This window comes from Austrofundulus limnaeus, unplaced genomic scaffold (genome assembly GCF_001266775.1).
Source record: "Austrofundulus limnaeus strain Quisiro unplaced genomic scaffold, Austrofundulus_limnaeus-1.0 Scaffold2, whole genome shotgun sequence".
NCBI lineage: Eukaryota > Metazoa > Chordata > Actinopteri > Cyprinodontiformes > Rivulidae > Austrofundulus > Austrofundulus limnaeus.
The window spans coordinates 487,250-511,392 of NW_013952404.1; the positions used below are offsets into that span (position 1 = coordinate 487,250).

Genomic DNA, 24,143 nt, shown 5'->3' on the forward strand with positions numbered 1-24,143 from the left:
TTCTGGTTCTGCTTTCTTTCACCTTCTTTGTGCTAATTTGTAAAATCGTGATGTCATACTTCCGGTTAGCATTTAGCAAACCGTGGTTGGCAAGTAGCCTGTTTTGCAGGCTGTGTCCATTTTACAAGTTTATTTTTATACTACAGCAAGTCCTCGGGTTGAAGTGCTAACACATGCAGAGTATTCACTCATTGTGTCTGAACAACCACTATAGAACAATAAAATTAACAGGTTTGTGTAATCCAGCTTACATAAAGAAAAGGCCAMCCAGAAGTTTTATTGCCACATGTGTGCAGCTGGTTAAATTAAACAATGAACTCACATAACTTTTCTTTGTTGCAAAGTTTCACTGYTGTCTGCTCGTTTTAGCTATTCTTCTGTTAATACATTTTTAAGGCTTCTATCAGCTTTACTTTTAGCTGATTTCTGCTAATTTCAGCTGTTCTTTTTTTGCTTTTTAGCTACTTTTTAAACTCTAAAAATGAAATGTTGGATTTACTTAACCATGTTATGTTACCTGGTTCCACTTAACTGAGCTGAGTAAATTCAAAGCAACATACTCATGTTCTTTGGCTAAAAAACTGGTATATTGCTTTGAATTTACTCAACTCAGTTAAGTGGAACCAGGTAACATAACATGGTTAAGTAAATCCATCATTTCATTTTTTACAGTGTAGCTAATTTGATCTTTTTTCAACTAAATTCATCTTTTTGTGATCATTTCAACTTCTTACAGCTTAAGTCAACAAACATGCCCTCTGCGTCTTTGTGCTAATGTCAGCTAAGTTTGAGATATTTTTCCACAAATTTCAGCTACTTTAGCTATTTTAAAACAACGTGCAACCTTTTAGTACTTTTTTTTTGGTTTTCTGCCACTGTGAGCCTTTTTACTCTTCATTTAATCTGTCTACTAATTTGAACTTGTTTCTGCTACTGTCTACTTTTGTTTTCCTACGTTTAGCAAAACTCAGCTGTTCAAATTTAAATCGCATTAACAGTTAAGCTATTAAATATTTTCARTATCTTTCAGGGAAAAAAATCTTCCAGCTTTAAGCATTCACACTGCATTTTCATAGGAAATGCAAATACTATATATTTTTGTGTGTGTTTGGTCTCGCTTTAGACGAAGATGCATCAAGTGTGCAGATCATGTGCGCCTGGTGCCAGAAGGTTGGAGTCAAACGTTACTCTCTGAGCATGGGGAGCGAGCTGAAGAGCTTCTGCAGTGAGAAATGCTTCGCCGCCTGCCGCAGAGCGTATTTTAAGAGAAACAAGGTAGGAACTCCCTTTTTTCTTCTCGTCAGCTGGACACTTTATTATGATGCATTTTAGAGACTCTGCAGGGCGACTGAGCCACAAAGTGTTATCAGAAACACTGATGCATAAAAAAATAACCTGAATTTTTGTCAAAAATAGCACGGATTGCAGTGTTTTTCACATTTTCTACTAACTCAAGGGTTTGGGAAGAATAGAGTCACTATGTTACATTAGGCAGCTTCACCCAACTGATAAATAACAAAACAAAAATATGAACACAGTGGAARCACAGCCTGGTTCTGTTTAAAGTCAAAACTGGACTCTTCCACCATTGTTACTTCCAAATGTGGTTAATTGTTAGTCAGTAGTTGCTCATGGGAATATAGTGTTTCCTAATTGACTCACCATTGGCATTGTTTCAATGGTGGTGACATGTGATGAACACTATGTACAAACACCACAAATTTTGGTTAAACACACAAACTAAAGAGAAACATGTTTGTTTCCTGATGTTAAATTGCTTATTTTAAAAATTTAAAAGTATTTATTCAACTTAAACTTTGTTATGAACACGTAAAGGAATAGGAATGATAGTGTACAAAATAATGACACCAAACACAGATCGTTGGATTTAAGAAACAAGATAAAATATGTTTTGTTGTAACTTTTAGCGTTAGTATGATCCAAATAAAACAGTTAGCTAACTGTAATTTGTCAAAAAATGTAGAACAAAAATGTATTTTTTCAGTATTGGCATGCCACCTCATATTATGTTTCATGAAATACTTCAAACTATAAATTTTTTTTGTGGGTAATAATAGCATTCGGTTATGGTTTACAAGCTAACCTGCTAATACTACTGACATAAAGAAATTATAGATTTTTTGTGTTTTTGTATCGTTGTATATAAAATATTTTAAATTTAGCAAACCGCCCAAGTAACATGCTAGCTACCTGTAATAGTTCAGCTAATACAGATATTAGTAGAACAGTAGGTTAGCCTATCAAGCTAACTTGCAAATGCTTCACAAAGAAAATCGTCATTTTACATTACATAATTTGTTTTTAAATTATTGCTTATTTTTTGTTGAAATTATGTATTTGTTTTAGACTTAACACACCATTAAGTAATATGTTAGCTTGCAATAATACTTCGACTCTCAGTTATTCGTGGGCAGAAAGTATAATTAGCGTAGCCAAACTGGCATTTACTAGCTAACCTGCTATTTACACTAAGAAAATAAATTTATTTTGCCTTTTTTTTTATAAAAGCTTCTGTCAGTTGTATCTATACATTTTAAAATTAGCACACAATAAAAATAAGGTGTTAGCTTAGGCTAATATTTAGGCTAAGATATTTAGTGGGTGATTGACTAGCTGCTACAAGCCATATTTTATTGATTACTAGCTAACCTACTATTGCAGTCTACGCAAAGAAAAAAGTAATTGTTTAGGTGTTTGATCATAAAAGCTTATGTTAAAGTTATCTTGTTTGCTTAAGACATCAGTTTTACCTGAAAGCTGTCCAAATAACATTTAAATGAACATGAAAATAAAACCAATGAACATAAATCAACTCATGAACTCATGCATAGGACAGATATACATTTTTACTGAGCTTTTACGTCCACACATTTACTGTGGTTAAACAATCTCTTTTTTTCTTTTATACCCAAGCTGGGATATATAAGGAATTATACCGTGAGTATGACACGTTTTACTCTCCTGCTTGTTTGTCCTGAAGTCAGTTATTCATCCAAACATRACCATTTATTACGCTCTGTACTTGAGATACAGGCACACTTGTTGATAATTTAATTTTACCCAACACTTTTTGCCCCCCAGAGAATTAAAGTCAAACTGAATGTACTGTACTGTTGTTCAAAACTTAGTTTTCTTTTTATACCTTAAGATTTCCATTGATTTGGGGWACTATTGTTGTGAGAATGAAATGCTTAAAGATGACGACGACTTTTTGACTCTTAGGGGAACTTTTGACAGGTTGCAGAGGCTCAGCCCAGATTAAAACGCAGCCTTTGTGAACTGGTTTTGTTTTGATCTCTGCGCTCCAGAGGAGGTCAGATGCAGTTTTTATTTTATTTTTTGAGTCTTCCAGTTGATGAGACAGCTCCACATCACCTCAGCTCCGCCAGGGAGGCTGTAAACATTACATCAAATAAAAGCCCCGTGTGCAGTCGGCTCCTTGCTGTGAGTCTAGAGGCCTTGTCTGAAAGTAAACTGAAATAAAAAGCAGCTTTGGTGATCTTTTTATATGAAAGTGGGACTACTATTAGTTTGTGCAGGTCAAATTTACCAAAATTAGACTTTAAAAGCCATCACATACATCATACATTCATTCGTTCATACATCACGTTAGGCTAGATGTTTTCATTAAAAATGTCTGAATTTTAGAAATCTTTTACATAAATCAAACAAACTGACAATGCTGAATCACAAAAAACTCAGCTCAAAACATAAAATGTCTTGTAAAAATAAGCTTTAGAGGCTGATTTCTCCCCAAAATGCTAATACTGCTCTAAATGGTTGAATTTATTTGTCTCACACTCAAGTCAAGTACTGTATTTAATAAAAAGTTTAATAAATCTTATTATATTTGTAGTTTAAAAAAAAGCTAAAATATTAGCTAAATTTTTGCCATAATTGTGCTAAATATTTAGATGAGTAAATGCAATTTATTTAGGATGATTGCTTCACATTTCCTGTTTAAGTTTTATAGTTTAAGTGACTTAAACATGTAATTCATATTCAGTGAGTTATTTTCTGCCAGAACCTTCCTCATTTTGCCTCCGTGGCTCAGGTTCCATATTTTGTCTGGCTCTGGCACATTCGCACAGCCCATTTGTGTAAACGATACCGGCGTGTTTCTTTTTTTTTTTTCACCCACAAGGTTGGACGCTACAACACAGGCGGGCTGCAGGCTGCGAAATAAAAAGTATCTCGTGTCTGTTTGGGCTCGGGGTCGAGGAGGAGAGATGTGGGGAGGAGAGAAGGGGGCGAAGTGGGTTCGTGTTGCATGAAAATATCCTCAGCTGCTCCATTCATGAAACCCGAGCTCCGTCTACGGCTGCGACTTCCTCACATCTCTGCATAACTCCACTTCATCCTCAGCTCCTCTGTGTATGAATGATGATTAATGCTTCTAACTAATCACTCACGAGCCTATTTATTGTTTAAATTACACGTTAGATAATGCTGGGTCTGCTGTTATTGATTTAAAAACATGGCTTTTTAAATTTTATTTCTGTAACGTTACACTTTGTGTAGATAATTTCCTCTGTTTGAAGGATGCAGCTTTGCGTTTAAAGTGCAGTTTGCAGAAGTCTTCACGGGTTTCCTCGTTTATCTGACACCCACTCACGTGCACGTCAGTAAGCGTGCACGCTCGTTGGACACGGCGCAGGTAATTAGCCGTGATGAATTATCCTCTGTGGTGCACAGGAACAGGAAGGTGCAGCTTCGTKGGGTTTTTTTTGCACGTGAATTATTTCACAAAAACTCAATTTTCTCGTTTTTTATTCCCGACAGTCATCAGATCTGACTCTTTTCTTTGGCGTTTAGCACGTTTATTTCTCTACAAAGATTATGAGCAAGTTCATGTGGGTTAGTCACTCAAGCTTTTAGGTGTTTTTTTTGTAGCCAAATGCTTTGTTTACACTGAGTGCATACCCGCATTTCTGAACAGCTAGTTGAGTAAAAGCTTTCAAACTGTAACCGTTTGATGTGAGGGCTGTTAGGCTGTTAACAACCTTACAATTCAATAAGATTTCAATTATTGTCATAATTCGATTCAGTTTTAACTCAGTATTGCTTTAAATGCTTCAATATCAGTTTCATAATTATAAGACATAAACGAATAATTCATCAGAACCCCTGTGGATAGATTTAGATATTTATTTATTTTTTTCACATATAAATAGAAATCCTATACATTACCGTTTTTGAGAAATAATATATCTGAAAATAAAGCAGTGGCACAGTAATACTTGCTCTAAATTTGGAGTGCAAACACAAAAATACAACAAACTGGCCTGGGGATTGAATAAAATCAGAGGATTTTCTGAATCTGAATTGAATTGAAAAAAATATATTGCAATGTGCTGATGAATCGTTGTTTTTACCCAACCCTATTTGACATACAGTGTGAGTCAAAAGTTTCAGGACACCCTTTTATTTTAGAAACAAAAGGGAAAATGAAATATCTGAATACCCCAGCATGTAATAGGTGAGGGGCTCTACCTTTGAGGCTGTATCTGGAAGATGTGTGCGCCATTTTGAAAGCTGCCATCTTGGATCAAAGTCAAGTTTTTCCATTGGGAAGGTGATCATGTAGCATATAAAAGAAAGCCAGAACTGTCTCAGAAATAGATTGCTGCAATCAGATATAGCATATCTCTCGTGGTTTAGTATGTATCAACACAGAAAGTTGAAACAACTGCGAATGTTGCCTGCTATTTGACATGTTCAGTCGACTGAACACAGACACACCTGTGACAAACAACAAAAGATTTGAACTTCCTGTGTCGATAAGTTCAGTAATCTATTTCTGAGACAATTCTGGCCTTTTTTTGATATTTTACATGACCTCTTTCTCATTAACAAAAACTTAGATTTTCATCCAATACGGCAGCTTTTGCGATAGCAGCCATTTTTTGTACATAACCTAAAAGATAAACCTCCGGTATGGCAGGCCATTTTAATAAAATTACATTTTTAGATATCTCTAAGTTTGTTTTGGTGAGTCATTATTTGAAACAAGATATCTTGCAATGTAATTTTCTGATGTCTACAAATACATTTAAGATATCTTGAATAATGATGTCGTAAACCAATGTCAGATGTCTGGAATGAAAGTGTGGTGAAGTGTGTTTATGTAAAACTGGCCTGCCATACTCCTCATCCGTTATATGCTGGACAATTCAGATATTTCATTTCCCATTTTTGTTTTGAAAGAAACAAAAAAAAAAAAATAAATGTCCTGAGACTTTTGACTCATTCTGTAGATCAGGAAAACCTTTTTTTATTGCAATATTTTTTATGAGTACCATAAAAGGTTTTCAGGAGGATTTTCTGCTCAAGTAATTTTGTGTGATTTAGTGTTGAATGCATTGATGTGATGAACTATTGCAGCTGCTGTTGCAACAGAAAAGCACCAACATTTTGCTTCTCCTCACGGTTCAGTTTTAGTTTTTCAGTGTCTGGATCGGTTCGGTCTGATGCGTGTCCTCTCGCGGTGACTTATTTAACACAACAAAGTGAAGTTCGAAGCAGGTTGCAGTAATTCAGGTTGTTTTTTTTCTTCTTTAATTCCTTCCCCCCTCCCCTCGGAGACCTCCATCATCGTCTTTTTTTCCCCCGAGCTCGCTCCAGGCGTGTGGGGGCAGAGTGTCGCTTCATGTCAGCCCAGAAATGTCACATCACCTTCAACACGAGTGCACATCTGCTCCCGTTTTTTTTTTTTACACACAAACTCTCCCTTCTCCTCTCCTCAGCCCCTCCGCAGTTTGCTTTGCAGCCCCTCGTCAGCTGCCACCGAGGGAGGAAAGTGTAAGAGAGACGAGGACGGCTCGGCGCGTGTGTGTGGCGCCCGTAATAACGCGGCTGCTTGTGGAAATRTTTGCGCGCGTGACGAAGTGTGTGAGTCGTCTGCAGCTGAGGCTCACCGGTGCTCGGGAAGCCTGCAGGCTTTCCCTCACACCGCTGCAGGGCACGGAGAGGAAGGTGATTATCTCATAGCTGCCAGCCATTCAGCTCAAATAAAGACTAAAGTAACTCCAACTAACAAGACGTCGAGACTGTAGAAAGTAAACACCAACTTCCAGGCCTTTGTGTTGTTCCCTTAACTTGTGCTGCAATTAAGGCGAGAAGGAAATCTCTTGTTTGCAACACTTCAAAGCCTGTGATGACTGATGACTCTCAGCTACTACCACAACAAATTATAGCTGAAGAGCTGTAAAACTGACGGAGCTGTGGCCGTTCTTTTGAGTTGGCCGCCTTCTCGGGACGAGCTCAACCGCGCGGTCTTCCTTTTTTTGGGGGGAAGAGCGTCTCGTTTTTTGGTTTTTGGCAGGTCGACGGGCTCGCACACCTGGACGGGTTGTCGTGCCCAGATGGAGACGAACGCCGTGACAGCTGGCGTGACGTCCCCCTCAGGACGGTGGTGTCGCCGGGGGGTGTGGGGGGGTGGATGATGTCTTGCTCTATCGTTCTATTTATCTATCTGTTTATCTATCTGACTATCTATCGGTCTATCTGCCTGCGTGTGGCTCTGTGTCGCCTCACGCCTTGTTCRCGGTGCCAACACCTCATTAGCACAATATGCAAACGAGCTGGATCAGGGCCAGAGGGTCAGAGCACAAACTGGAGGCAGAATAATAGCACAATGGAGCATCTTTCTTTGTGTGTGTGTGTGTGTGTGTTTCTAAATTCCTGCCTGGTTAATGTGCGTTTAGCTCTCTCTCTCTCTCTCTCTCTCTCTCTCTCTCTCTCACACACGTTTGCGGCTCTCAAAATAACAAACGCTCCTCGTAATCCCTGGTCGACGATGTTTTCTGTTGAGTTTAGTCCAGGAGAGCGTACCTGCAGGGGGAACAGGCGGGTGAAATTTCTCCGACAAATCAAAGTTTTCAAGAAGCAGTTTGAAGAGAATCAGTGTTTCACCTTTCAGATAAAAAAATCCACCTTCAGAGCTGCAGACGGTGTGATGAGAACCGTTAATAGATGCCAAGTCTTGATGTCAGTCGCTGCCAGTGGTGGATAAAGTACTCCGTTTCTCTACTCGAGTCAGAGTATTACTCCAATAAAGGTAGAAGTAGCTCTGTCAAATTATTACTTAAGTTAAAGTACTAGAGTACGTGCTTTCAGAATGTACTTGAAATTTTGACGTTTGACGATTAGTAACTCCAAATATAAAATTTAATGTATTAGTTTTATATAGAGTCCCAAAGACACTTTGAAATTTCAGGCATTATTCCTTCACTCCTCAGTCACACTTGGTGGTGGAAGTGTGGCTGCAATTCTGGAAGCTGGGTTAAGTGTTTTGCTCAAAGACACAAGGACAGTAGGCTCCCAGGCAGGGATTTGAACTCTGGTTGTAAGGCGAACGCCTATCCTGCACCACTAAAATCTTTTATACAAAACAACTGAACAAAGTTTATTTGGTAGAAATCCATTATTAGAACAAAGGGATAAAATTATAAAATGAGAATTCAGGTCTTAAATGAGTCCAAGTTAAAATCAGTATCTACACAAAGACCCTAGTATACCTTTGTCTATTATACTACCTATGTCTAGTATACCTAGTGTACCTATAAGGCATCACCAGTAGGACAAAAGTATCCTTCTTCTCCTCACTGTTTAAAGCTGCTTATCACCACCTACTGTATAGGAGTGTAATGTGTCGTTTTACAGTGTGTCATGGGAAAAACTAAACACAAACTACACAAACACGGCCAAAAAAAGTAACTAAAGCCTGTCAGAGAAATGTAGGTGAGTAAAAAGTCTGATTTCATAGTTAAAATGCAGTAAAGTAAAAGTAAGAAGTTTCCACAAAASTGCTACTCAAGTAAAGTTCAAATTCTCAAAAACTGTATACGTACAGTACTCAAGTAAACTTTACTTTGTTGCTGCCCGCCTCTGGTCGCTGCGCAACACGATGGGATTATTTCACATCAAGGTCTTTTTTAAATGGAGGTTCGGTGTTTCTACCCACTAAAAGTAACGTGTTAAAACTTATTGTGCAACTTAAAATACTTCCCGTGTAAAATTCCTGTTACTTTAAGAGACCTTGAAACTAAAAGCCAATAAAATAAACCAGAAGTTTGATATAAAAGTTCTATTGTAGATGTTTATTAGAGTTAAATCTCTACAAATTTCTGGATTTAGTAAAATCTCAAACAGATTTAATCTCTTTAATGTACTGTATATAAACTGTACACATAACTATACTCGTCTTTTTATACCATGTTAGGTTTTGGTTGCAAAACATAATACAGCTCAGTCTGTACTGGGTACTTACCTGGTACTTGTTATATAACCTGTAAGTACAGTGTAACAGAACAGTACGTGCCTGGTAATTATCTGGTACTTACATGGTATGTACCTACAACTTACCTGATAGTACCTGATACTTACCTGAAATATACCCAAAATGTACCTGGTAACATTTACTCACCTGATAATACATAGTACATGCCAGGTACTTACATGGTATTTAAATGGTCCTTGTTGAGCATATATACAAAGTWCTTACYGGGTTTGTACCTAAAASGTTTCTAGTTAAATRTCTGATACTTTACTGGGAATGTACGTAGAACTTACCATTTGCTTATCTGGTACTTACCAGGAACATACTACTGTAGTACTTAATGCAAACATACCTGGTATTTATATGGTTTAATACTGATACCTACAAGGTACATATATGTGGTACTTATGCCGTACTTACAGGGTATGAACCWTGTACTTACTTGATAAGTACCCAGTAGTTACCAGGAATATATCTGATACTTATCTAGCACATACCCTTACGCTCCTGATACATAAATAGTACATACCAAAGTTACTTGGTTTGTACCCAGTACTTACCTAGTAAATTTCAGATAGTTACTGGGTTTGCACCTGGAACTCACCATTTGTATACCTGGTACTTACCTGGAAGGCACGGGGTACTCAGACTGGAACCATAACTAGTAATTTCTGGGAACGTATCTGGTACTCACACCATATCTACCTGATGCTTACAGGGTACTTACTTTCAGTGTATGTACCTGACAAGTACCTGGCACACACCAGGAACATAACTGGTACTTTGTAGGAACGTACCTGGTACATATCAGGTACAAATACAGAACCTAATGAGTATTTGCCCTGTAAGTACAGCGTAACAGAATGCTTCATACTATAAATCAGTCCACATAGGTACCAGGTAAGTACTCTGTACTACCTGATAAGTACAGGGCTGTAGTAAATATATAAATATTTGAATTTACTTTGACTACATTATAAAACTGCCTGAAAATAAAGTAAATGTTTGCAGCCCGTTCATCCTGCACCTGCATGTCTGCACACTTTAACACACTCTTTAGTTATCAGCACACACACACACACACACACACACACACACACACACACACACACACACACACACACACACNCACACACACACACACACGCACGCGCACGCTCACGCTCATTTTAAAGTCACCGTTTCTGTTCTTTTCCTTTTTGCTCTGTTGTTTTATCATTTCTCAGTTTATTTTGTTGTCTCTGTTTATTTTTGTCCATCCTTAAAAAGAGGCCGTTATTTCTCCTCCTCCCCCCCCAGGCGAGAGACGACGATGGCCTCGGTGGGAAATTCCCCCAGCACGTCTTTACTCAGGACACACCCAGGCTTGTCTTCAAGACAAACAGCGATGTGCTTGTAAGGACCATTCAACACCAGATAGACCTCATTTTACCTTGTTTTTATGGTTAAAACTGTGATTTTAAATGATTTCTTTTCCACCTGAATCACCAATAGCTGATATTAACAACAAACTCATAAAGTTTGCTTTTAAGTTTGAGGTTTTCATGCTTTTTATTTTCATGTTTATTTGTTCATTTTCATCACATCACATTCAGATATTTAAAATTATTCAGTTTATTTAACTGAATGTAACATTAAGGAATGAAAAAAATGATGTTCAAGTACAAAATCATGACATAATTTTGATTAATAAGCCACTTAGAGTTTATTTACAGGTTTACTGTCGCCCGCCATCTTGCATGTTAGAGTTTTAAAAAAATTAAGAAATGTTAGACAATTTTGGCCACAATGACCATTTTTACTAAAACATTAAGACCTATTAGTCTATAAAGTTTATATATTTTCAAACATTGAAAAAAAAATACAATGTATTTTTAGAAAAAAGAAATGTTTTAGGGCCTGTCGGTCCAGTTCAAGCTCAAGAATTTTTAGTTTTCTGGTGAATAAACATTCTTGACGTCTTTAAAGCTCAACGAACACTAATTTTTCAGCTCTAATCGTGACTTACATTGTAAAAAACCCACCACAAATCAGAAATAATATCTTTATTTAATCACATTATGATGACTTGAGGTGATGATTTATTGACTAAATTTAAAGAAGCTCTTTTTTCGTAGCCCTCAACCCCTGGAGGTTTTTATTGTTTTAAAAAAGCTCAGTTTATTGTTTTTCAACTGTTTTGATCTGAATTTATTTATTTTTTGGAGCGACATGACAGTTTTATTAACTATTATTTTAGTTTTTGTGTGACCTGTTCGGAAAGGATATGATATACAATCAAAATTCGAGTTTCTAGGGTTCTTAAGGAACATTTTCTCTTCACTTTTGCTCTAAATTTTGGCTTTCCGCTTCACTCTGCCCCTGAAATCACAATTTAAAACACATCAGAACGTTAAATCTGAAGTAAGAGCCAGAAACACATCTTTTACCTGGTTTACTTGTGTTGATTTTATTTTGAAGTTTCACTCATGTAGCAAAGAAAATAAAATAAAACAAATTTTGGTTAAAATCTCTGCAGGCGGTTCAGTTTCTAGCCCAGAAAAAATGAAAACTGATGACACATATGGTGTTTTAAAGTGATTTTATTTCTCCTTTAAACAAAGTTAAAGTCAGATTCTGCTCTTTAAGCTTTAATCCACTGTGACATCAGTGTTTTCCTCTCTTCTGTCTCGTCGTTCTTACAGCTGGAGTTGTTTTTACTCGTTTTACCTTTGCTTCACCTCCACCTGACAGCAGCCTTTTGTGCGATAACGACTGACACGACGGCCGGCTGTGATGAAGAGCAGACAGTAGCTCTGCGTCTCGTCGGCTTTCATCTCCAGTTTAAACTCTTCGTGCTTCTGTTCGGATTTTAATGAAGTCAGGCGCTCGGCAGCTAATATAAAGCAGAATATGTTTCCTCCTTTTCTACGCAGAATCGTTTTAATCAAAAACTGTAAACTGTTCTGTCTGTGAAGGCGACATGTTGGTCCTCAGAGGGTTAATTTCCTGATGAAATGATGGTTGTATTTATGAGTAGTCAGTATCTTACATGCTTTTAAAATGTGTTTTTAGCTCGTTAAGGGCCTTTAGTTATACAACTCAGTTTACTCAGTTTTTTATTTATTTATTTTATGGCTTTTTTTTTCCACTTTTATTCTGAAAAGGTAAAAAAGAAAGGATTTTGTGTTTACTGACACAATAAAACAAACACAAACATAAATAAATATGGCTTGTTTTCCCTCCATAAAGCCATTTCAAGGTTAATATTTGGAGTAAACTCACTCTGTTAACAAAATATCCCATGAACAACTGCACAGATTTGAATAAATATTTCAGATAGACTTTTGGAGTCAAAATTTAAGATGAAAGCCACGGCTAATCGATGTTAGCCTTCACACATAAACGTTTGTAACTCGCTAAAACGGCTAAAATCTGATTTGGTAGAAGCTGGGAGTCCTTCACAACATTTGAGCACCGACACATTTCACAAGATCTTACGAGACTGAGAGAAAAATATTTTCTAGGTTGGACCAAAATGACCACAACTTTGTCATTTCTCAAATAATTTTCCATGTCCTGGATGACTGAGAATCCACAGAAATATGTGATTATAGCGTTTGCCTTGGACTGCATCGATACTGGATCAATACTTAGATTAGTTTTATTTCAAACACATCGCTCCTGTTCCAAAAAGAATTGCTGCACCAGAGCCAAATGCAGGTTCAAAGTTAAACACTGAACTAAACAAGCGTGTCGGAAAATTTTATAATGGACATGCTAACATGTAGCATCCATGGCTACGTTCACACTGCAGGCAAATGTGACCAAAACTGGAATCTTTTGCCCCATGCAACCGATATCTGATTTTTTTATGAGTCTGAATGTGACAAATCCAACTTTTTTTAATTCTATCCAGGCCTTTCCTGGATAGGATTTACTCTGTAAACAAACAGCCAGCTGAATGAGACGTCAACGTCTTTTTCTGCTATCTGAAAACACTCCTATCTGTATGTGTTTTAAACTAATTCAAGATGAGTTATTAAAAAGGGCAAGGTCACCGCGGCTGCTGAGGTGAACCTGCTCCTTTCTCAGCGTGATCATTTCGAGCACCCCCGACGCCGGTTTGTGTCGTCTGCGGTGAAAAAATAAACGACTGTAATTACGCCCGACCACAAACATCTGTGTGCAGGAGCGGAGGTGGTGAGAAAGCGTTAGAAAGAGGAAAAGCACAACTCCATTAGCGGAGTAAAATTTTTTGTCACTCACGGTGGAGAAAGTCGTTAAGTGCTCTCCATCTGTCTTTTTCACCACGTTCATTATTTAAAACATCCCAGGTTGAGCGTTATCGGACCCGGCTCTTGAGAGGAACCTCTCTGACTTTCAACCGAGTCACGGCTTGTYGGATTAACTGGATTAAAATGTGTAAAATGTGAGGCACTTAAAGTTTGATTTTTTCCAAATCCATCAGTTTTATTAAGTCATCTTGTAGCTTTGATTCAGTCTATTTAAAAACATGACATACATATATAAAGAACTTGTGTTTTTTACAGATCACTGCTGCAGAAAATACAGATTTCCATCCAAGTTAGTTGAGGTTCAGCTGCTGCCATACGTGATTCTGCTAAATGAGCCAGTGTTGTTAAAGAAGGAGTTTATCCACCTTTCAGCTGCATCCCTTAACTTATTAACATTCAGCAGGGGGGGTGAAGGGTCCGCGTGATGGATGGATGTCGCTGAGGGGTCTGACAACTGATTAATGCCTTAATTATCTCCAGCGAGGACCTGCCACTCCTCCCAGAGCTGACAGAGTGAGCTGTGTGTGGCCTGACGAGTAACGTCGTGTTCGGGGCTCGCCCACCGCTATTTGCTCCGCCAGGGTCACATTCATTTTCTTCCTCCGAGGAAAAATGAGCACATTTCTTTTTGCCACCGGGAAGGTGTTGGAACGTTGATGAGTGCAGCAGTCTGCTTTGTGCCACTGCAGGGGTTCAGGAGGAGCTGCTCTCAGACGAGCAGTCACATGTTCGGGCCGAGCTCGGATCAGAACTGATCTTACCTTAACCGTCTGAAGTGAACAGAAACTAAACTGTGTTGGGTTGAAGAGCTTAGACCTCGGTTTTAAATCATTGATAGGATGATAGTTTTAAACTTTAGTAACAGAAAAAAACAAGCAGCGACAAACAGTCACATTTCGGGGCTCGGGGTTCAAAATTAAAGGTCTGGATTAGGACCCAGATTAGGTCTTATCTGGACGAAGATTTAAGCAGGATGAGGATTTTATGCGTCCATCATTTATACTTAATTTTAGGTGGTGCAGCTTTTCTAATTTTTTTTTTATTTTCGGTGGTGCAGCTTTTCTAGTGTTTAAGGCATTTCTTTAAGGTTGTGCAGCTTTTTTATAGTAAATCATTTTAGGAGGTGCACCTCTTCTAGAATTTATGGTAATTCATTGTAGATAGTGCAGCTCTTCTATAATTCATTTAAGGTGGTGCAGCTCTTCTAGAATTTATAATAATTCATTTTAGGTAGTTGCAGCTTTTATTTTGCACAGCTTTTCTAGTGTTTACGGTAATTCCAATTTGGTGGCGCAGCATTTCTATGGTGATTCCGTTTAGGCGGAGCAGCTTTTCTAGTATTTACGGTAACTTGTGCACCTGGCCTCACTGTTTTACTAGTTACATAATAAACTCATCTGACATAAATACTTTTTAAAATTTGTAAATACCATGGCTAAAATATATTTTTTACAAAACTATGATTTGTTTGCAAAAACAAATTGCGCATTGCTTAGAGAACAGGATGCTTTTCAACAGACAAAAATGTTTAAATGGAAAATACTTTTGAAAAATACTATATAATTTAGCATGAAAAAGCGGAAAGACTTGTAATAAAATATGTAATAATCATACATAAAGAGGTGGAATAAATGTAGTTTATGTTTTAAGAAAACAAGAACCTCAGCATTATTTGTTTTGTTTTAGATAAATTACAAAGCGTTAAAAGCATTTCTGCTTGTGTCTGTTTTTCAGGTGTGTGACTGGTGTAAACATATTCGCCACACGAAGGAGTACCTGGACTTCGGCGCCGGTGAACGACGGCTGCAGTTCTGCAGTGCCAAATGCCTGAACCAGTACAAGATGGACATTTTCTACAAAGAAACCCAGGCCGCCCTGCCTGGAGGACTGTGTAACCCCGGACACGGGGTGAGTGGGGACGGCAAGCCGGAGTGCGGCGGAGGGATGCAGCTGCTCACTCCTGAGTCCTGGGGAACGCCGTTAACGGACATTCGGCGTAAAGCTCCCTCGCCTGGGGGTCATTCCAGCACCTCCGCTTTGGCCCCTTCCTCTGCCTCTGCCACCTCCCCCTCGGATACAGCTGTTTGCTCTCCGTCCTCCTCCACTTCAGCCAAAATCCCCACACCCAGACCCCATGAAAGCCCAACACTTCCCCCACCACCTATCCCCACTTTGCACCCACCGGTCGGGGTTCCTTCTGGTAGCCCCCCCATGGTGATGACACCTCGTGGACCCATGCCCTTACCTCTGTTCATGGAGCATCAAATGATGCAACAGATCCGGCCACCGTTCCTTCGCCCCTCTGGCCACCCTGCAGGACCCAACAGTCCACTGTCCAACCCCATCATCCCCGGCATCGGACCACCACCTCCTCCAAGGACTCTTGGTCCGGCATCGAGCCCCATGCACCGGCCCCTCCTGTCTCCACATGTCCACCCGTCATCTAATCCCAATCCTGGCATGATCCCACCTCACCCAGGCCTCCCCATGCCAGGTCTCCCTCCTTTCCCTCCAGTCAACATGATGCACAATGGACCCATTCCTTTGCCCCCAATGATGAACTTTGGTATGCCATCTCTGGCCCCACTGGTGCCCCCACCAACTCTCTTGGTTCCTTACCCAGTCATTGTACCCCTACCAGTCCCGATACCCATTCCGATCCCAATTCCCTTCAACTCTAAATCATCCAGGGACCAATCAGAGAGCAGCGGCTCGGTCCGCAGCGCTCCGGAGTGCTCTGAAGGATCGTTCTCCAGGCCTCATTCTCCAAACTCCTCTGAAAGTGGCAAAGGGGAGCACAAGACAGAACCAGCTGTTGGCGAGCGAGTTTCTCCTGTACCTTCGGAAAGAAGTAAAACAGCGTTTTTGGACTTGACGGTGAAATCAGAGGAACGTTTGGGCAGTCTTTGTCAAACCAGGAGACTGATAGATGGTGTAATTGACCTAACTGTTGGCCAAAAACCAGTCCCGCAGCAGCTCTTTCAGAGGATGCTACCTGCTGGAGTAAAGGTCAAAATGGAGGCGGAGGCTGAGAGGAGCTCTTCACCTGCAGCTGGATCGGGCAGGGAGGGACAGGGTGATGAAGGGGACAGGGCTCTCCTTCAGCTGGAAAGATCCACTCCCCTGAACTCACCGGACTCTCCAGTTCAGCCTTCGAGCAGGGCTGATCCTCCAGCAAGTAGGTTGAACTTTACCACAGTGCCCAGTTCAGTACGGACACAGTTTCACGCTAACCCCGCCGCCCCCTGTAATGTAATCGTCAACGGCACCGGATGGCGTCCGCTCCTCGCTCCTGCGTTTGAGACCTGCCCCGACCRTAAAGGAGACCGGGAGGTGGAGGATCGACCACCCAACGGCGATCTGGAGCGYGAGGCGCTGAAGGAAAACAACTGTTCGGTGGGCGAACGCGAGGCGGGAAGGAGGATCTCTGCGCAAGACGAGAAGGCGGACCCGAAAGCAGAGGGCAAGACGGATCCCGACTCCGGCTTGGAAGAGGGTGAACACGCCTACGCCTTACCGCTGCTGTCAGCCAGCGGTTGCGTCGTCATCCAGCCCGTGCCAAAGCCCGCCGCCGACAAGACGGCCATCTTGTCCTGCTCCATCTCCGCGCCGTTGTCGTCGACCGGGAGCCCTGAGCTGGAGCCGCCACTGAAGAGGAGGTGCCTGCGAATCCGCAATCAAAACAAATGAGGTGGGTTGACTTCTAAACTTAAAGAAACAGATAAATAAAATAAAAAAAACATTTTCTTTTACTTTAATGGGAACCCAGAGTATTTATAACTTTAAACATTATTTGATAAACATTTACTTCTACTACATATTGTCACAAGGACCAGGTAAATGATGATGTTTACCAGGTCCTCCAGTGCAAAGCTACGAGTGCTATCCGTCCTGAAGGTTAATCTTGGACAATATTTGACGATCAGTCTTTTTAAATTAAACCAGAACGCATTGACAGARGAGAATGTAGAAATGACTCAGCCTGTAACTGAAAACAATGGAGGACAATGGCTGGTTCATGGAAGGAAAACCTCAGATTTATCTTGTTAGCTTTTCCACTAGCGCCCGAGCTAATTCATATACAGTATATTTATGGCAATGTTACGTTAGCTCCCAAGCTAATAAGGTTAGCTTGTGAACTAACACCATATATTATGAATAAATATGTGGAGCTAGTTCATATATCGCTAATGCTGTATCACTATATAATATATATATATATTAGCTTGGGTGCTAACATGAAAGCTAACAGGCTAAAGCTGAGGTTCTCCTTCTATGAAGCAGTTCTGCTGTCCTCCATCAGTATTATTAGTTACAGGATGAGTCATTTCTACCTTCTCCTCTCTGTAAAAGAGCCCTGGTTTCCTTTAATAGGTCTGATTGTCAGATATTGTCCAAGATTAACCTTCGTGGTGCGTAAAGCTCGCTAGCAGTTTCACACTAGAGGGGAAAAAAAAAGAAAAAGCCTTGCACCGGCGTAGCACCTAGTAAACGTCCTAATTTACCGGCTTTGCGACGTTAATAAGCTGGGTGAGAACTTTTTTTTTTAATTTKTAAAAACTAAACAGCCTTCAGTATTTTTACAGTTGTTGTTTTGCAGTTGAAGTAAATGTTTATCAAATATGTTTAATGATACAACTAGTCTGGGTTCGCTTGAATTCACCAAACATCCGTACATGTTCGTGTCTTCAAGAGCTAAAACCCAAACAGGAAGTCCTGCTCTCCAGTGGATTGATGCGACACATTAATGTTAAATTTAATTATGTACTCCTGGAGGTATTAATTAAATGAAACTGTAATCTTGAGCAATTTAAAGACCAATTCAGTTTTGTGGTAACATGAGGCAAGTGCTCTGAATAAGATTAATTAAAGACCACAAAAGATGAAAATGAAGCTCCGCGCACCGTTAGCGCTGCTGAGAGGAAACCAGCAGCTAAAACGAACRCAGGCGACGTGCTGTAATGTCCAGACAGATTCTAATTTATGATATTTAACAGAAAACGGTGCAATAAGTTGATTTCATGAACGAATTATTTGAATCTGGCTAGACTGAAAAAAAGATATTTGAGCTATTTTCTGTAAAATATTATGAAAAATGTGAGAAAAACTCAAAATTCATTGTTTTWTTCTGAAGCTGAAATCAACCTTGACTCAGCATCTTTCTCCTCCCTCTCTGTTTCACAGATGGATGCTTCGACGACCGCAGTGCCATCAGCGACTCACTTGTCTACCCCCATCCTTTAAATCCAATCACACCGCACGTCAAGGCGTGGGACGTCCTCGTCCTCGCCCGTCGTCCAGTCCACCAGCACCCCCCTAGATCGCCTTTTTTCACAACGTGTTCTGTATCATAGGAGAGCGGTCGGGACTCTTTGTTGGACTAATTTTATATATGATGGTGTTTTTTTTTTTGGCCAGGACCACTGGACATTTGAACTGGAGACGGTAACTTCCTGCTGCTTCCCTCTGAGTTTAAAGACTTTCAGCCCACACTGCCCCTCCGATTTTTTTTTTATTTTGGTCCGTTCTCCCACCAACATGAGTGAGAAATTTAGCGAACAAGCTTCCAAAGAGAAAWTTTTTTTTGGAATCAGCGATGCGCTTTGATACGACAATGCAAGTACAAAAGCTTTTGCTTCAGAATTAATTTCTTTCTTCGCTCAGCYGGCCTCAAACACCTTCTGATGAATGGGAATTTAAAGTGAGCACAACTGCAGTTTATGCAATGTGATTGAAAGGCATTTTTTTAATCAGAGAAATTGCCCTTGAATATAAAAAATATTCCCATTTTTTTGTTCTCAAATAATCAGCAAACTGGACACAACTTTCACCAGCAACTAATGGAGTGTGGGCACAGTCATGCCCTTTATCTGCTATTTAAGAAGCTGTTTTTGCTCAYGGAATGAACAGAAATGTCACAAATTTAACTGGAATCACTGACAGTTTCTGAAAATGTTGTCACATTTGATCAGTATTACAATTAGCTGCTGTTTGTTTCAAAGTTTACCAAAACAAGGGTGAAAGCTAAAGTAAACACTTGTTCTTGCAGTTAAAAATTTTAAATCTATAATTTATGACCAGTAATGCTTCTGGGTTATTTTGAGACTGACCCCGCCGAATTTAGAGAAGCAGGGGGAAAATAGTCTGCACATTAATAAATTATTCCTGTTGGTTCTGAAACAAATTATTTTTCTATTTGGTGACAGTTTATACTAGGGGACGTGATGTTTGCTCAGTTTCATAACAGTGAGTAACAAATTACTGGTTAATTGCAAATTAATTGTTAAACTTTTTGTCAGATAGCTATTGATTGTTAGTTTGGACAAAAGGAACAGACGAAGCATTAATGGCTAAGAATACTTATATACTGATTAAATTATTACATTTTGATTAATRCTTCATATAAATAATAATAATTAGTAATAATTCACAGATTTATTGTTTGATAATCAAGAATATAGTTCATTCTGTAATTCTGACCTAAATATTAGCTATTTAGCAAACATTTCCAATTAGCTAATACCTAATTAGCTATTAGTTAATTTCAAACTGAACATTAATTAATCATTATCTGTTTACAAAACGGTATCAGGAGTTYATTTTAAGTAACAACTAACTAACYTATATTTGTCCATTAACAGATCATTAACTAWTTATATACAATGATCGACAACTTATCTTTAGCTTGTGCTAATTAGTCACTAGCTAACCCTTGTTTCTGTCATTTCAAACTGATCATTAGATTAATGAATACCAAACTATTAATTGTTTATGTAATATGATGAATAGTTCATTTYAAATTTTATCTGACAAATAAATAACAATTAACAGCACATTTGCTATTTTAAATGTCCAGTAATTCATTACGTGCTAACGCTAACTCACCGCTAGCCCCCATCTTGTTTCTGTAAATTCAAAGTGAGCATGAATTCAAATAGTACAAACCAATGTCTTTTAGAAAATTTGATTCAACGTTAACTTAAAATCTTATCTATCTGATAAACAGTTAACAAATCATTTGTTTTTTTTTTACATAATGCATCCAGTTCTTCATTAACTCGCCGCTAGCCTCTGACTTGTTCTTGACGTTTTGCGAGCATTAATTTAAACAGTGCCAAATCATTTTGTTTAAAGTTTAAAATACTTCATGGCAAACTAACCAACAAAAACGACTCATTCATTGTCACAGATTTAACAAAATGCAGCCTGGAATTCATAATTTCTTAACAGCTCTTTAGCATATTCCTTCTATTTCAAATTGTCCCGAGATGAATCATAACAAGTCTTTTAAACAAAATAAAGGTAGTAGTTTCAGAATCATTATTGTTTAGTTTGTGTACCAAAATACATTGTTTGGCTCTCGTTATAATGTGTTACRTTTCTCTTTTCAAATTCTTTGAAGTTGCCTTTTTTTCTGACGTTTCTGATTCTCCTAACCCTAATTTAGTCTTTGTGCTCACCCTTCTCAGAACCGAGCTGTTGACCCAGTCAAACCACGCCAGCATTTAGATTACACTCTTACGAAGGGGGTAATATGAGCCAAAAGGCCTCTAGTGTTTGAAATATAAACATGCCACCTGGTTTTCAGTGAAAATTAAATTTTAACTGAAGAATGGTCCCTCGAAATAATAGTTGCCAAAATTAAATGCACTTAAAAAACACAGTAGAAACAGGAAGTGTTAAAAACAGTATTACYATCAAGACGTGATTTTTATTTCAGGTCACGAGAACAAAAAGAGATGATGCAAAGATGTGTGCGAACTTTGCAATCTAGCTTTATCTCTTTTCACTCTGAAGTTATTTGTAGGACACTTGCWTATTTATTTATTTATTTATTCACCTAATTGCACACAATGAGCATGAATGGATTGCACTCGATAAAAGCAACCCTGCTGTCCTTTCTGTAGCTCGGCTGAGATTTCTGTGTCGACTCAGAATAAGCAGTGTGTAACGTTAGATGTTGGCTGTCAATCGGGCATTCAGGTACAAGCCTGCCAGGGTCCAGCTTTAATCACTTCATTGCTCCAGCAAGCAAAAACAAGCCTGAGTGTGGCTTTTAAGTTATATGTTTCTTTATTTTTTTATAAAGGGATTCCTTTYGATGTACACAGATTGTTTAAAAATCTTAAAAAAAAACATTGAGCTGGAGCCCTTTTTTAATCCCTGAGTGTAATGCTATTTCTTTTACTTCTAGCAAAACACACAAAAAAGTGTGAAATGTTTGTTCTGTCATCTTCASTGCAATATATTTTTGTTTGTTACTAATGTAGCTCCTCAAGCTGTAAAAGTTTATGTTGAGGCCACAGTAGAAATTCACTTTTTATTGCCAAACAAACGAGCTAATAGCTGACTAGCTTCACTTAGCTTAGCTTAGCTTAGCTTAGCTTAGCACAGCTTACTTTAGCAGATTGGAGAGAGTTACTATCAATCTCTGTTTTTGCAAGTACATTGATTCAGTTATTGTTTAATTTTTAGCCTTCAAAGTCTAATAGCTTTGATGACTTTAGTTTGAGTTTTCTTCTCCTGCCCCAAACTCTGACTAAGCCAGTTGCTTTGTTTTTTTCCCCCTTATTGACATTTTTAGACAGCAACACAATGATCTATAAGTATTTCCAGACCTTCATCGTGCTGCAGTGATGTTGTAAACACTATAATGTCCAATGCTTGAGGTAGATTTTAAAGATAAGGAAGGACAACAGAATCCATTTTTATGTGCTAGCGCCTAAACTTGTGACAAATCTTTAGCATTCCTCCACGTTGGTGTTAAACTGCAGGCCTCGTCAGCAGCCTGGATTATGCAACGACATCAAATCCAAGCTGAAAAGACACAAGCGGTCTGCGTAAAATAAAAACGAATACGACGACATAACTTTTCGAAAACTACAGAGAAAGCTGCCTTAACTCTTTTGCTCGTATAATCTCTAGTTAAGACAATGATGCTCGCTTGTAAAGACGACTCTCCCTTCTTTGTACAAAACTAAAATGTACCAGAAACTTTGTTATCTTGCTAGTGTCCGTGTATAGATGATCAGCTTTTTCTGTAACTTGTATGAAATGTCACTTTTTGCTAAAAAAAAACAAACAAAACAAAAGATTCCCCCTTTTCATTCACATCTGTTTTAACTCATGGTGGACTGTCGATGTTTTTGTGTACATTTTATAGTATTATTTATTGTCGACGAGTTTTTAATGGGAAAAAGTGGAGATTGAGATGGTAAATCCCTGGTGAACAGTGTTTCTTTTTTTATTTTTAATGATGAAAGTGGAGAAAACCAGAGGACTTTTCATTATGATGTTGTACAATGTACATAACATGTGGCCAAAATTGCTTTTTAAAAAAAAGAAAAGAAAGAAAAATCCATTTTTTTGTGTTGTAACAGATCTTGTTTRATTCAGTGAATTGCTCATGAAGACAAATAAATAAGACACACACGTGTTTCAGACATTTCTGTAAATATATTAGTACGAGATAACAGAAAACACATTTTCCTTTTGACTCCTATGAGCAGATTTTAATATTTTTTTAATCACATAGCAAAATCCAAACTGAATCAGCTGCATGTGTTTATTATTTGCTTTAAAAGCTTCACAATAAAACTTTTAAGGATGAAAAAAATTGTAAATTGCAATAAACATTGTCCAAATTATCCACTTAAAGCTTATTATTTGTCTCAGTAAAGTATTTTAAAACAATCACCCTTCACTTGTTTGRTTTTAGCTGTATGAGTTAAATGTTTATGACAAGTATAAGGACAATAAAAAGTGAATTAAGTTAGTAAACTGATGTACTAGAATTCAGCAAATACAAATCTCTTGTGTAAATCAAAAGGTTGTTTAAACTGATTATATAATTACTGATAAAAACACAMAACTATAACAACAAACAAAAAACAACAAAATAAATGATCTTAGTTTACCTTATACATCAGCTCTGTATAAATGTGGATTATTTGGCCTCTTTCGCCATCTAGTGGTAGAAAAGTTAACTGCAGCAGAGAGTGTGTTTTAAAAGATACTATATTAGTAAATTTGTTGGGTTTTAATCGTCTGTTATTTTAGTACAACCAGGCAGACACTGTATTGAAACAAATTTCTTTAGCAGGTAAACACAATCATGCTTAAAAAAACTTTTTTAGCTATTGTTCTCCCATTTTGGCTGATGTTCTTATCAGAGTTGTAAAGTAACTAAGTACAAATACTTTATTGGTGTACTTAAGTAGAAATTTTGGTTATCTTTACTTGAGTAATTATTTTTCAGCCTACTTTTTTACTTCTACTCCTTACATGTTCACACAATTATCTGTACTTTCTACTCCTTACATTTTAAAACAAGGTAAGAAGAGCTTCATTTTGGCTCATTATTGTTAAAAAATACTATCCTGATAAATAGTGCCTCCCGGAAAGAGTGAATTTAATTGTAGCTGGATGAGAAGTATACCATCCTGACAATAAATTGTACACAACCCATCACAAATGCACACCGATAGAAAAAAAAAAGTTTTTTTTGGAGGTCATTTTGATAAACCTAACCGCTTATTTTTACTCAATACTTTTACTTTTAATAA

The 24,143-nt window shown here is 38.3% G+C and overlaps 1 protein-coding gene across 1 annotated transcript in view; it reads left to right on the forward strand.

Moving 5' to 3' along the window:
- The window catches only part of sobpa (sine oculis binding protein homolog (Drosophila) a), a gene marked incomplete in the record, with an annotated part of 34,858 nt that extends 11,835 nt beyond the window's left edge, over positions 1-23,023 (forward strand). Inside the window, 5 exon segments of the mRNA XM_014009732.1 lie at positions 1,124-1,275; positions 2,935-2,958; positions 10,601-10,696; positions 15,313-17,269; positions 18,763-23,023. Of these exon segments, the coding sequence (XP_013865186.1) occupies positions 1,124-1,275; positions 2,935-2,958; positions 10,601-10,696; positions 15,313-17,268 (2,228 nt within the window).
- Between the last annotated feature and the right edge of the window lie 1,120 nt (positions 23,024-24,143).